Source organism: Megalopta genalis, chromosome 1 (genome assembly GCF_051020955.1).
Source record: "Megalopta genalis isolate 19385.01 chromosome 1, iyMegGena1_principal, whole genome shotgun sequence".
NCBI classification, from domain to species: Eukaryota; Metazoa; Arthropoda; class Insecta; order Hymenoptera; family Halictidae; genus Megalopta; species Megalopta genalis.
The window spans coordinates 5,078,348-5,093,794 of record NC_135013.1 but is presented as its reverse complement, the minus strand read 5'-3'; the positions used below and the strand labels follow the sequence as shown (position 1 = coordinate 5,093,794).

Genomic DNA, 15,447 nt, shown 5'->3' with positions numbered 1-15,447 from the left:
TGTATTATTATATAATATAGTATTAATGTATGTATATTATTATATATAATATAGTATTATTAAATAGTACAATATTAATGCATGTACAGTATTATTATATGTATACTATAGTATTAATGTATGTATGGTATTATTATATAGTATAGTATTAATATATGTGTAGTGTATATTATTGTACAGTACACTATTAATGTGTATATAGTATTATTATATAATATAGTATTAATGTATGTATAGTGTGTGTGTATTATATATAATATAGTATTATTAAATAGTACAATATTAATGTATGTATAGTATTATTATATAAAATAGTATTAATATATGTATGGTGTGTGTGTGTGTGTGTGTGTGTGTGTGTGTGTGTGTGTGTGTGTGTGTGTATTACATATAATATAGTATTATACATAGCATTATACATACATATGTAGTAGAGTATTATTGCATTGTTACATTTTTCTCCTTATTATTATTTGGTATTTATAGTCATCGACAATCGACGACTATAAAAACGAGTCGCGAGGCTTGAAAAATCGTATCCCCTCTTCCGAAATTGTCCATGTTTGCTTGCAAATTACTTGCTTAAAATTGAGGAGAATTTTCGTTCCTCCCTTTTTCGTTTCTCGCTGCACACGACTTCGGACGATTTCTTAGAAAAACAGCTGTCCTAAGTATCAATTGAATCGTCTTTGACAGCTCCGTTGCCTGGCAAGAACTGATCCAAGTGAATTAATACGGACCTATGTGGCTCTCCGCGTTACTCTCAAGGTTCCTTGCGCATCGTCGATGACGTTGACATCGAGACAAACTCTTCAGCTAATTATGCCATTTGCGGATCGCCTATCGGAAAATGATTTCCCGATTCTAAGAAACACTACACTATCGATGAATTGTAAATCGAAGAACAACTTGCTCGTAAAGTCCTCCGCAAAAAACACGGCCTAAGGAAGTAGTATCTTCGATTGCCTCTTCCATTAAACGTTTTACTGCGATGATACTGCCTTGGAACGTCAACGAGCGCGGTCTTTTTACAACTTCCACGCGCGATTAATCTGATCGAATGCATTACCATAAAACGTGGCAGAAAAATCGGCACGCGATAATTCGCGAGGTGTAAAAATACAATTGCTACCGGTATCTTATCTTCGCATCTATGGAGCACCAAAAAATTGCTGCCTTTTCTCGTGGCAGAAATGTCTCCAGCGTCTGGTGAAAGTTGCGTGAAAATCAGGGACTTCGATACGTAAGGCACCCCCCTTCGACGAGGGGTGCTCGTCGGACAGCCTAATCGAAAGAACATTTGCGGTACGAGCCACTCTCGTATCCATCATTTGCGGTAGGGGGCGAGGGTGGATCCGCGACGGTTACAGAGCGGGATTCAATTAGCGAATATCGGCGGGACGACGTCGTTTCCGCGGCGAGGAGGATTTTCGGAAGGGCGCGAGAGGAAGCAACAAGTCAAAGATTCCTGCCGCGTTCCGCGTCGCTGTGCTCGCAAACGGATGCTCGGGGTGGTTCCGGGGTTATTACGGTTTCGCCCCCGTTGCACTTACGTCACGTATCATTGTTTGCGCGCACCCCCCTCCGCGGCCCGCTCCCAGCCAACCGCCGGGCACCCGACGGCCCCTGGGCGTCGCGAAAGAAGACGAAGTAACCGACGAAAAGGTAAACCCGACGATTTACACGAGTAAACGCGCCGCGTGCCGCCTGCACGCCGCAGATAAGTTACACCCGTCGCCGTTTTACCCGCTGTGTTGCGCCGCTACATTTTACCTGCTACAACCCCCATTCGCCCCTAAACCGCTCGCTGTCCTTAATGCTGCGGCTAAATTTGCTCGCGGGTATTTGTTTCCCGTTTCTCTTTTATTCGAGGCTTTTATTCGTACAAGAGGATGATGTTCCATTGCGAAACTTTCGAGAAACTGTTTTGATTCTATTCGATCAAACTTCTGAAATTATAGTAATTTCTTAAGGAAATTACATACTTTGACTTGCTGTGTATTTCGCTGGGCTAGTCCTACGCCTGTGTAGTTTATTGCTACGTCGATGCTAAGGGTCGCAGAGTTGGTGAAGCGTGTGGTGCGACACGCGACGCGAATTCCTGGAAGACGACACGAAATGGTCTGTTTGGGTGTGAATTAGATAAGAAAATCCTCTGATTCGCTTCGAATCGTGTCACGTGGCCTCCGAATTGCCTTCGAATTGTGTCACGTGGCCTCCAAGTTGCCTTCGAATTGTGGCACGTGGCCTCCGAATTGCCTTCGAATCGTATTAGGTGGCCTCCGAATTGCCTGCGAATCGTGTCACGTGGCCTCCAAGTTGCCTGCGAATCGTGTCACGTGGCCTCCGAATTGCCTGCGAATCGTGGCAAAAGATCAGAAATAAAAAAGTTATGTCATCGTTCATATTCTAGCATTACTATACAGGACGCTCTAAAATTATGGTATTTCCGGGAAATGTGGGATTCTTGAGGTCATTTGAAGCAACTTTTTCCTCAGCGAAAATGTTCTACGAGGCTTCGTTTACGAGTTATTAACGAAAAACGCCGACCAATGAGAGGCGAGCTCGCTTAGCGCTAGGCGACCGAGCCAATCAGCGGAACTGGGCTTCCACCACTCGTTGGCACGGCCGCCTCGCGCTAGTCGAGCTCGCCTCTCATTGGTCACTGTTTTTCGTTAATAACTCACAAACGAAGCCTCGGATTGCATTTTCGCAGAGGAAAAAGTTGCTTCGAATGATCTCAGGAACCCCTCATTTCCTGGAAGTACCATCATTTTGGGACACCCTGTACATTCGCATTAATGTACACCGGCACGTCGACCACTGCCTTTTTCTGCCGACTGTCCCGAGTTTCTATAAAAACGAGCCGCGAAGCCCGGAGAATCGCGGCTTAGTATTCTCGGATCTGCCGGTTTCAATTCCGACCTCCGAACATTTCTAAGAGAAATTACTATGATCCGTTGACGTGCGCGCATCTTTTATACACCGTGACGTCATTTCGTACAATCATTTTACAATTATTAGAAGATTTATGCGACAATTATTCCAGACCAGAATTCCGAACGCAGAGTTCAAACGCAGATTCAGTGGTCTCCACGTGAAAGATACGTGCAGACAAGGATGGAGAAGAGTGCGGGGAGAGGGACAAAGGTGGTAGGGGGTCGGTGAAGCTAGAAAATAGTATTCGGTCGTTCGGACACGCTGTTATTCGACGAACAACGCTGTCGCGGCGCGGCGTGCGGCAGGGTGCACGCCTACGCGGGAAACCGTGCGGCTTCGGGGTTGATCAGCGGCTTCCACCCCCGCCGATCGCCGTTTCCGAATCGGTCCGCTGACGTGACTCCCGTCATCGCCTGTCCGAATAAAAAGGGCGACAAATCGGCTTTTATTAAACCCCTTTTCGCGGGCCGGTGTTTGCTTCCTGTTGGCAGGGAGCTGCGTCCCTTTGATTGGCGCCGTTTGTTTTCGCTCGTTCGCGGCCACCGATGGGAGAGCTGGGGGGCCACGGGTAGCGGATTTTCAAGAGGCATTGTTCGTGGATCGATACGCCTGGCCCGGCCTCCCTGAGATCCGTTCTCGCCGGCGAGGCGATCGTTCGCGATCCGATATTCGAGAGAACATTACTTTTGATTTGTTCGTTCGAATGGGGGAAAATCGCGGTCGGACTTTTTAAATCGCAATTTCATAGCAACGAGACATCATTTCGTACGTCCAGGTAGTTCCAATGTTTATTTACTTTATCGTTCTTGATGAAAAGTGACGCGTGCGGCGCGTCGTTTCAGCGCGAGAGATTAAGGGTGGGTTAACGTTTGAATGTTTAAGATAAAATTTCGAAAATATGTGTTCTTATAGCACTTTTCACGGCGAATTCAACTATGTATAAATTAATTTTGCAAATATATTTCTCACGTAAAGAAAAATTGTTTTTTCTTCACGAAAAGATCGTCGATGCACAAAATTCATATCCTGATTTCATTACCGCAATACATACACGCATACTGCAATAAAAATTTCATCTCGGCAACGTTATTTTTGCGGAATTTACGACGTTATTGCTATAATCTATACAATATTGCTATATCAACCAGTAATGGATTCCCTGGCCGTTTCGTTTTCACGCGTGTTCCCGTCGCGCGAGACAGCCAGAAACAGCAGCCACTTACCGAAGCAAACTCCCGCGTCATTGGCGACGAGAACGGCGATGCTTTCCCCGGGAGCAGTTGTTTGGACTGTCTTCGTAGTCCCGTAAGTCCGGGAGAAAGTTCATTAACCCTTTACGACGGAACCACGCCGAGTAAACGTCAGCGGGTTTATGATTGTAGGATCGAAAGTCGCCGCCGCGCTACCGATTGCCCGTCCCCCGGGGAGTTCGAGTTTATGGGACCGTCCGCGATGCAATTTAAAATTAAATTTAACTTCCGGCAAGCGAGTTATGGGTGTACACGACGGGAACACGGGGAGCGCTGTTTGTCAAACAGCGATCGCCTTAGAATTTATAGTGGTCAAACTGCCGCCATCGCCTGGCCAGTTTGTTCGGCGAGCGCGCGCGCGCCCCAGAAATTTTCATGCCTTTCCGAAACATAAATATTTATCGACCGGAGGGTGGAGAGGGAGGGGGAGACCGCCCGATTTTCATATTCCATTAAAACTCGCGACGCGAATCTGTTTTAAATAACAACCGAACTTTCGTTGCAACGCGAAAAACTGTCATGGCAGTCCCGTGCCATTGTTTCGGCGGGATGTTCCGACTCGGCGCAGCTGAGAAACGTCGTCGCTGTTTTTCAACGTCGCCAGAAGCGCCGAAAAAACTGTTCGATGCGACGGCCCAACGTGGACGCCGAAACGTGACAGGTGCATATAATTAATCGCACGCGATTAACCCTTTGCGCTCGAAGTCAAATCGAATACAAAATTGAGTACAGTTTTTCTGACCCGCTGTATTTGCATTTTATATAACCTAACGCATTTGATACGTGTGGAATTCAATTTTGTAACGCGATTATTATTATTTTAACAGTTCTTCAAATGTGAACAGAAATTTGATTAATAAGATTACTTTGAAACATGACATAACAATCTTTAACGGCGCCCTGGAAAGAAGTTAATTTAACTAAGAAGTGGAAAGGGTTAATTTAATGAATATACAGGGTGTCGCAATCCGGACAAAAATGTTTCGCAATCCGGAAATGGCGGGTTCCTCAGATCATTTGAAGCAACTTCTTCCTTTACAAAAATTTTCTCCGAGGCACCGTTAACGAATTATTAACGAAGAACAGTGACCAATAAGAATCGAGTACGGCTGACGCGAGGCGGTCCAGCGCACGAAGCCCAGTTCCGCTCATTGGTCACCGTTTTTCGTTAATAACTCGTTAATGGTGCCTCAGAGAAAATTTTTGTAAAGGAAAAAGTTGCTTTAAATGACCCGAGGAACCCGCCACTTTCGGATTGCGAGACATTTTTGGGACATGAATTATATAACTGCAAGAATGAATATACAACTTTTTCTTTTTCAAAAGACAAAATTATTCAGAACATCGTCCGCTATAATATTCTCCAAAATTATCAAAATTTGTCAACGCGATCAGCAAATTTTCTCTTCATTTTATGTTTCCTCTCTAATTAGTAAAAGTGTCAGGTTTCCCAGCTCCGTCGATTTAAATCTATTTTCACGATGATAATCATGATGTATATAATCATCAATGATAAAATGAAGCGTTTCGAAGTACAGTAATGTCTCTCTAATTGACGCCCAGATTGACCACAAAAATGGACAATTTGGAAAGATGAGATACGATTATTCGAGCCTTGCGGTTTATTTTTATAGTTACAAATTGTCCACAATTATAAAAACACGAGACGCAAGGCTCGAATAATTCCCAAATTGTCCATTTTAGTGGACAATCTGAGCGTCAGTAAGGGAGACATTACTGTAGCCGGACAAAAATAAGCTAATTCAGAACAAAGCTATTGAACCGCGGATCTCCAGTTAGAGCCTAAGAGCGACGTTGCCAGCCCGGTGTTCCGCCAGTAAACCGAGAAGAGTGATCAAGCCACCCCCGATCGTGCAGAGCAACACAGTCGGAATCGCGGCGTGTCGCGGCAGCCGAATCTCATTTTCTAGTTTTCCGCCCCCGGCGGTTTCATAGCCGGCTGGCTCGGCTTCGTCTGTCTCGTTCGCGGGGCACGGCGGGGCACGGCGGGGTGTCGGAGGGGGTTGAAACACGAGAAACGTATCGCGCCGGCGTCCCGGCGCGGTTTCTCGCGGCCGCGAGAGAAGTTCGCGCGACACGCGAGCTCCGGCTCCGGCTCCGGCTCGGATAGGTGCCCGCACCCACGGCGCGGCCGGTGGTTGGGGGGCTGCGCAGCGAGCGTAAAGGGAGCCGAGACGAGCCGAGCCGAGCCGGTCCCCCCGGTGCAACAAGTACACGCAATTCAGGAAAGTTGCGCCGCCGTCGATAAGGCAATTATTCGGTTGCGCCGCCTCGCGAGAACAATGCCTTTTGTCGGATGAAGCAACAACGGGGTTATATGGAAGACGGGCCTGGAGAACGGAGGGGGGAGGAGGCAGGGGACCGTTGAGAGGAAGAAGACCGTCTTTATGCGAGACGCAGACACTTGTATCGGGAGGCAGCCGCTTTCTTCGACGGGGACGCCATTTGTCGGATCCCCTCCCCCCGCGGCAGACATTTTTGCGCCACCCTCGTCCCCCCGGGTAAATTGAATTCGCTCGCGCGACGCCGTTGAATAGGCGCGAGATCGTCTTTTGTCTCCTGTCTTCGGGAGAGCGACCTTAGCGTGACCTTCGCTGTCTGTCTGTCGGATCGATCTTACGGGGAGCCGGATGAAAAATCGAACGTTCGCGATTCTTTGAGCGGCTTTAGCCGTCGGGGAACGGGAGGAACGTGATTCTATGGTAACTGGGAAAGTTTGCGTGTCTCTTGAAATCGGGGGTGACCGAGGAGAGTTGTATAATAGAGTCGTATAATAAGCGAGAGAATGGGAGATTTTTACGTTAGATTTACGGAGCGCTGAAAGCAGCTGTTTCACGTTGGTTTGTAAAGGTGTCGATGAGGTATTTATTTTTACGTTTGTTCTATGGAAGCAGCAATAAGACATTTATTCTGTGAAAGTAGCAATGAGATATTTATTCTTACGTTTGCTCTGTAAATGTAGTAATGAGACGTTTATTCTTACATTTATTCTGTAAAAGTAGCAATGACATATTTATTCCCACAATTTATTCTATTAAAGAACATTTATTCTTACATTTGTTCTGTAAAAGTTGCAACGAGACATTTAATCAGTAAAAGTAGCAATGAGACATTTTGTCTTACATTTATTCTATAAAAGTAGCAGTAAGGCATTTATTCTTGCAATTTATTCTGTAAATGTAGCAACAAGATATTTATTCTGTAAAAGTAGCACTGAGACATTTATTCTTATAATTTACTTTGTGAAAGTAGCAATACGAGATTGATTCTGTAAAAGTAGCAGTGAGAGATTTATTCGTACATTTATTCAGAAAAAGTGGCAACGAGACATTTATTCTTACAATTTATTCTGTAAAAGTAGCAATAAGACATTTATTCTGAAAAAGTAGCAATGTGACATTTATTCTTACACTTATTCTGTAAAAGTAGCAATGAGACATTTATTCTCACAATTTATTCTGTAAAAGTAGCAGTGAGACATTTTGCCTTGCATTTATTCTAAAAAGGTAGCAATAAGACATTTATTCTTACATTTATTCTGTAAAAGTAGCACTGAGACATTTATTCTTACAATTTACTCTGTGAAAGTAGCAATACGAAATTTATTCTGTAAAAGTAGCAATGAGAGATTTATTCGAACATTTATTCTGAAAAAGTAGCAACGAGACATTTATTCTTACAATTTGTTCTATAAAAGTAGCAATGAGACATTCATTCCGAAAAAGTAGCAATGTGACATTTATTCTTACAATTTATTCTGTAAAAGTAGCAATGAGACATTTATGCTCACAGTTTATTCTGTAAAACTAACAATAAGACATTTATTCTACAGAAGTAACAATAAGACTTTTAAATACATATTATTGTAATATTTGCAGCAAGCAACATATATCGAATAAACAACTCATAAATATACCTTTACGATCTAAATGATTGTAAATGAAAAAAGTAGTCACCCAGACGTCGTTTTTTCACAGAACTATGTATCATGTATTTTTCATGTCTTTTTTTCTCCGATCGAAAAGCCTTGAAGTTCAATCGCAATCGTCGTTTTTCACGTTCTACGAAAATTGGTCGAAGATTAACGCAAATATTGACGTCGATCTGATTAGTCCTTACGTTCCTAAAAATGTTCAAATGCCGTCGCGATTTGTCGGCCGTCGATTTTGATAGGAATCTGGTCGGGCATTTATCGCGATTGTACGATGAATTCCACAAACTTCGTTTGCCGGTTAATCTCGACGAGAAAGCAATGTTTGTCGCGCTCGGATAAACGATGTCGCGAGCGTTTCCAACGAACTTCTCGCGCCGACACTCGTTTCCATGAAACGAGTGAGATAATCCGAGGCCTGGTAGCCGATGAGATCACCCGTAATACCTTTGCGCGAAATAATCGGCTTCCAATTAAAGATTACCAGCGAATCTCGAATGGCGTTGAAGCACCGGTTAATCGTTTTCAAAGAAATGTTTGGTCGCCGTTCTATCATTCCGGCGAATCATCGGAAGCGCGCGAATGTGTTGTTGTTTATCATTTCGCGCGACGTCCGCGCATATTTGCGCGAGCGGCGAATACTCGATAAATAGCTTGCTCGGTAAACACGCGCGCGGTTTGTACGTTCTTAAATGCTTCTATTTACGGAATATTCCACGGAATAGGCGTGTCAATAGAATTATTAACACGTCGAATGCCACGCCGGTTTTACAGAAATTGCCCGTGGCGCCGCGATGAATTTTCTTTTATGCGATACATATAATGTTGAAATATTATCTGCAATAGATAAGTTACAGTGTATAACCATGTTTGACATGTTAATTGCGACGGGGGGTCACCGTTCGAATTGACGATGGTAATAATACAAAATTTTAGATATTCACATTTGTTTTGACCCTCTATGGGCCCATGTAACTTTCAAGTCACAAGCTAATATATCCACATTTTACCAAATAGTTTTAGTTTTTTCACAAGATGATGTATACGTCTTAATTATATAATGCCTCTGAAATAACCGATAACAATATTAACGACGATTGGCAGCACCATCGACCTGAAATGTCAAAATAAATACCTTGCAAGTTGTCTGCAGATAGAAACCAAAGGGACCGTCGTGTGCAATTGAGATTATTTGTGCTTTTGTCGGTGTTTACTAAATAAAAAAGAAGCGTATATAATAGCTCTGGGTTCGTATATCAATAACAATTTATTTATTTGCATTTCAATAATCATTTTGTTACTGTTTGTATATGATACAGTTTTGTAACTTTCAGTGTTACATTGGGATATTGTGGTAGATTCGAGTGTATTTAGGATAATAGTTGTGCTTTCTTCTATTTTCAAATTTATATATCAAATACCCAAAATATGAATACAAAATCATAGAAAAATAAAAGAGGAATTAGAATTGGACGCATAAGCGGTAACAGATCCGAAGATTCTTTATTAGATACTGAGTCCGACGAAGATCATTCGGTAGCATTTATCAGACAACGCATAAATATTATTGACAATTGCAAAAATAAAGCGTTCCAAATGCAACGTACATCTATGTTTAACGGCAAATTCAAACTGTTTTATGGAATTTCACGCTTAAGCATTTATGCATAGAAGTGGAAACATTGTAAGCCGTTGTCACTTCAAAGTTACAAATTCAACTAATTATAATAAAGTTGTTTAAACTGTTAAATATTTTTTTACTTAGCATATACAGGTTTATAATAATAGATTTTCTATTGCATAAATTTGTTTATATTTAAGAAAAAAATTCGGCCCATAGAGGGTTAAATTATATACAGGGTGTCCTAGGTTTTAATGTTCAAACTTTGCCAGTGTATTCTATGGCACAAAGTTAGAAAAAAATGTTATGTAAACATAGGTCATATAGAGCTTTATTAAGAAGTTATAACAAAAATTCAGAATAGGAATAGTAATCAACTTGCTGTTACTGCGAGCATTAGCTTGAATAGATCAGCACATGCCGTGTGTTTATGTAAGCTGTGTTTATTAATACATTTCGAAACGTATTAATAACCGTTGTTGACAATACATGATTGACATCGATCGAAGATTTTTTTTATTTTTTATCTTTTTTTTTAGTTGATTACTATTCCTATTCTGAATTTTTGTTATAACTTCTTAATAAAGCTCTATTTGACCTATGTTTACATAACATTTTTTTCTTACTTTGTGCCATAGAATATACTGACAAAGTTTGAACATTAAAACCTGGGACACCCTGTATATATTTCTGCCAATTTGGGCGCGTCGGTCACCGGTGGCACCTATGGCGTTACCGCCAAGATAAGTGCGGGTCACCCGTGACCCCCGTGGCATTCAAATGGCGACACTTTTCGCGTTAGGATCGCAACGTCCGAGTAGAATCCCATAGAATCGCAATATTTTTGTAACTTTTGTTATGCGACGAGATCAAATCTAAGTTACTCGGAAGAGCAATTAGTTCAGAAGCGACCAATAAATGTGCAAAATTCTTGCGTTCCTAAGACGATCTAAGCTGTACAAGAAAATCTATAGTCATCTCAGTCATCTCTAAAGGTTCCAAAGTCATCTCTGAAATAACCGAAGCAATGGCCGCGACGTTAACTCTTTGCCATATATCTTGGCATATTTTTGTCCGACTCGTGACGAAGATATTTTAGTAATCGCCTGTTATGCATCGATGTTGTTCCATTCTCGGGAATACAATTATGTTCTCTTGACGTCAATACTTAAGTATTCAAGGCAACGTGGATAAACAATAAATATATATTTCTTCTCTTAAAAAGTTGCTACAATCGAGAAGCTTCTCTACTCGTTTCAGTTACGAAGAAAATAAAAAACAAAACAAGAAATGCTACACATCGACAAAGAAATCGAACACATGCGCTAAAGAAAAACTATGATCAAATCAAATTGCTCTGCCGATTGCTGCTTCTGCTTTCAGAAACGGAGGCTTCGAGTCGACAGAACCGAACAATAGCCCGTCGACGTTACAGTTACCAGAATTATTGAACAAATTACCCGAAAATCCGATGGAAAAACTGCTTCGACGGTCGGCGGCCTAACGCAGAAAGGATTAAAACGATCGGAGGAGAGCGCGTTTCCAAGAATAGGAGTCGGGTGTAAGGAAACAAACGCGCGGACCCGGACGTCGGACACGTTTCACCTGGAGCAATTTCCGTAGTTTCCGGTGCAGCGGAACGAGCGGGACGCGATCCATCAGCTGAGGCTAACTCGATAAAAATGCAATAACTTCGTGGATCTCGCGCCCGCCGGGGTCCCGGTTATCGAAGAAGAAAGCGGTCTCGGGCCCCGAGACGGCGCTTGAAAGTCGAGCTGCGGCAGCCGGAGGGAAACGGGATGCATTCCCTTTCCCGCGGGAACGCGAACCCGGCAAGTCGAATCGCAGGGAATTCGTTCTCTTCCACGTACGGCACGTACGCTCATCTCGCGTTTTTCTTCTAGAAACCGCGTTTTTCAAGATCAACGACGCGCCGACCGTCGAACGGCGTAAACAAGAATGGGCCTTGGTCGGGCGGACATGACGTTGCCGCCTCGTTTCCGGACATCCTCTCTCTCTATGTTTTTCTGTCTGGCTGACAGCAACCTTGTTGTTTGCCCAAGGCCACGGAGAAACCTGGCCGCCATTTTGCTACACCGAAATACAGTAATTTCTCGCGGAAATGCGAAATTTCGGATCGCTGTGAATTTCCCTGTGCTAGTCCTGCGCCTATGTAATTTATTGCTATGTCGATGCGACGTGAATTCGAGGAAAACAACACAAAATGGTCTGTTGAGTGTAAATCGGATAAGAAAAATTGTGGAGTTGCAAAATACGTCTCGTTTTTCTAATTGTTGACAATCAGTAACTGAGATAACGAGCTGCAAGGCTCGAATAATCGCATCTCCTCTTCACAAATTGTTCATTTTTGTGCGCAATCTGAGCGCGAATCAAGGAGAAATTAATGTACCAGGTACGTGACCGTCGAATCGTGTCACGTGGCCTCCGAATTGCCTTCGAATCGTGGCAAAAGATTAAAAGTAAAAAAGTTAAGTCATCGTTCCTATTCTAGCAATAACATACAGGGAGCCCTGAAATTATGATATTTCCGGGAAACGTGGGGATCTCGAGGTCATTTGAAGCAACTTTTTCCTCAGCGAAAATGTTCTACGAGGCTTCGTTTACGAGTTATTAACGAAAAACGCCGACCAATGAGAGGCGAGCTCGGCTGGCGCGAGGCGACCGAGCCAATCAGCGGAACTGGGCTTCCACCGCTCGTTAGCACGGCCGCCTCGCGCTAGTCGAGCTCGCCTCTCATTGGTCACTGTTTTTCGTTAATAACTCGCAAACGAAGCCCCGGATTGCATTTTCGCAAATGAAAAAGTTGCTTCGAATGATCTCAGGAACCCCTCATATCCTGGAAGTACCATCATTTTGGGACACCCTGTACATTTGCATTAACGTACACCGGCATGTCGGCCGCTGCCTTTTTCCGCCAACTGCCCCGAGTTTCTATAAAAAGGAGCCACGAGGCCCGGAGAATCGCGACTTAGTATTCCCGGATCCGCCGGTTTCAATTCCGAGCTCCGAACATTTCCGGGTTCGCAGGATCCTTCTCTCCTGTGAAATAATTTCCATGTTCGTTTCGATGCGTCCTATATGTTTAGCATATAGCTTTCTTCTAGCTTCCATCGCGGTGGCGTAGCAGAGAATTTAAATTTTGGATGTTTTACTTGCGTTGAAATGGCACTCGGCCACTTGAATTAGTATCCGACGAATTTTCCGTAAGATTGCATACGTTTTCAGTAAACGGTGAATCAGTTATGACGAGGAACTCATTTGTATGGAAGAAGACGAAGCACTCTTTCGGATGAGATCCGTTTAGATTTGCTAATTCCTGCGCTCGGCTTTGTCAGAAACTTACTTACTACGTTCAGACAACGCTGTTTAGTTTACCGTCTAATCAAATAATCTTGCGAATGATCTACTTACCGTTCCCGGACAATTGCCTTCGCCGGCGGATTCGCTGTCTGCGTCGGGCTCCTGAAATAGAACAAAGCAAGTGGGTATTACACGCTAATCTGCGACTCGCATAGAATTATTTTATTCAATAATATATACATAAATATGTATATATTATTATTACTATATATTATTATTAGTATACATAATTATTACTATATATTATTATTAGTATACAGTATTATTAGTATACATTATTCATAGTATGTATTATTATTAGTATACATTATTATTAGTATATATTATTAGTATATATTATTATTAGTATACATTATTCATAGTATGTATTATTATTAGTATATATTATTATTAGTATATATTATTATTAGTATACAGTATTATTAGTATACATAATTATTACTATATATTATTATTAGTATTAGGTGGACCGGAAAGTTATGTCGTTTGTTTACATTAAATTCAAACGGATAAATATGCGCAGAAACGACATCCGGTCCCCCTAATATATATTATTATTAGTATACATTATTCATAGTATGTATTATTATTAGTATACATGTCTTTACTAATTGCAGAACGAGGAATCTGCAATTCGAGCAATTCTAACATCGAAAGCAGATCGTTTCTCTCGTCAGAACGAATCCACGAAAGAACAAAAATATACTAGCTTACCTTAAATATATTCTATTTTTTTTCTCCTTAATTCAATATATTGTGTGTATTATTCAGTGTACTATATGTACCCCTTACCGTACTCCGACGAGTCGGTTCGCCACGAAAAATTTTAGATAATATCCTATTAAGTGCGAATGTTATTCTGTTCCTTAAAAAATAGGAGAAAAATTCTGATCTCCTCCGAGATCAGTCCGAGTAAACTCAGGCATACGATAAACATGAATTTTCTTTCCCTTCGAGGAAATCATTGCAATCGAAAGATCTCTAATCTCTGATAACCGTGAAGAAAATCCACAGTAAAATCTCGATCACAATTATAATAACCTAGACCATTATACTTATCTATGAAAATACACACGTTAAAATAATTTATGCAAATACGTGCTTTTTAACATGTAATCGGCTTAATCCAAGGCAACCCGTGTGTGCGAAACAATTCGCTGCACCGAATTAATAAAGATGAAATCTGGCGGCGCAATTGAGTAACCGTTTCGTAATCCGTGCATCCGCGTCGCTTCGTTTAATCCGGGCAATCGAGGTTCGACCGTATTAGAATTTCACAAGAATCTCGAATCTCTCGCTCCATCATGAAATTCGCTGTATCGGAATTTCGCGAGAATTTCGAATGCTCGCTCCGATCCCGAAATTTCAACGAAATCGCGTAAAAACGTCCCGGTCGAACGATCGAGCCGCGTTCCGACCGACCGGCGACAAGAAATAATGCGACCAGGTGCGTAGCAATCGAGTTCGATTTCAGTCGAATATAATTTCGAACGATAAATATGCGCGGGCCTTAAACGGGCGCGATGGTTTTCTGGCAGCGTGAACGACGCGGCGCGCGGCGAACGGAATCCAAAGGCGTGCGAACTCACGGGGATGGTATTTTCGGTGTGCCGGACAGATGTGGGCAGATAATAAGACGTAGTAGCTGCTCGCAATAAACGAATTTACGGTGTTTCGGGGAAGTCTAGGATTTCGCGCGACCTCCGCAATTTTCGCGACTTTTTACGCCGCGACCTCGACGAACGCGTCGCGAATGGGCGCTGCACGCTCGAGGTGCAACGCGGTGCCGCGGTATTTTTAGACCACTTGACACTCATAGAAATTCACTTTCGACATTGATTTACAATCGGAATTGCACCTTGCATCGGCCGCGATGTCAAACTGCCCTTAATATAGCCGCACCGTAAATCTTTACGCTGATTCCTGTTTTTGGCGAATATTTTATCGAAATTTTTACACAAACTTTTGTACAAACTTTTGTACGAAGTACTTTAAACAAATCTCTGGATACTTTGCAACTATTTTATACGAACTTCTACACAAAACTGGACAAATAATCCGCACTGGAATCAATATAGAAATGTGATTAGCGTTTGTCGAAGCGTACGATTCGCGAGGCCACAAAAATCCACGGTCAGGAAATAATATACAGGGTGTCCCAGATGTTTCCTTGCCTAATTCGGGAGTGTGTTCTACAAAGTAAAGATAAGACTGAAATTTTATGTAACAAAAGAGTCGTCTTCGTTGAGAAGTTATGGCAAAAACAAGAAACGTGAAAGATATGATAACGCTGACGTACGAAT

General features: G+C 42.4%; 1 protein-coding gene across 2 annotated transcripts in view; it reads right to left on the bottom strand.

Annotated features, from left to right (window-relative positions):
* The window catches only part of Pdk1 (Phosphoinositide-dependent kinase 1), a 1,509,859-nt gene that overhangs the window by 504,536 nt on the left and 989,876 nt on the right, over window positions 1-15,447 (bottom strand). For both annotated transcript variants that reach the window (XM_076519275.1, XM_076519277.1), the window contains one exon: window positions 13,196-13,246. In XM_076519275.1, coding sequence (XP_076375390.1) covers window positions 13,196-13,246 — 51 coding nt within the window. The remainder of the gene's footprint in view (window positions 1-13,195; window positions 13,247-15,447) is intronic.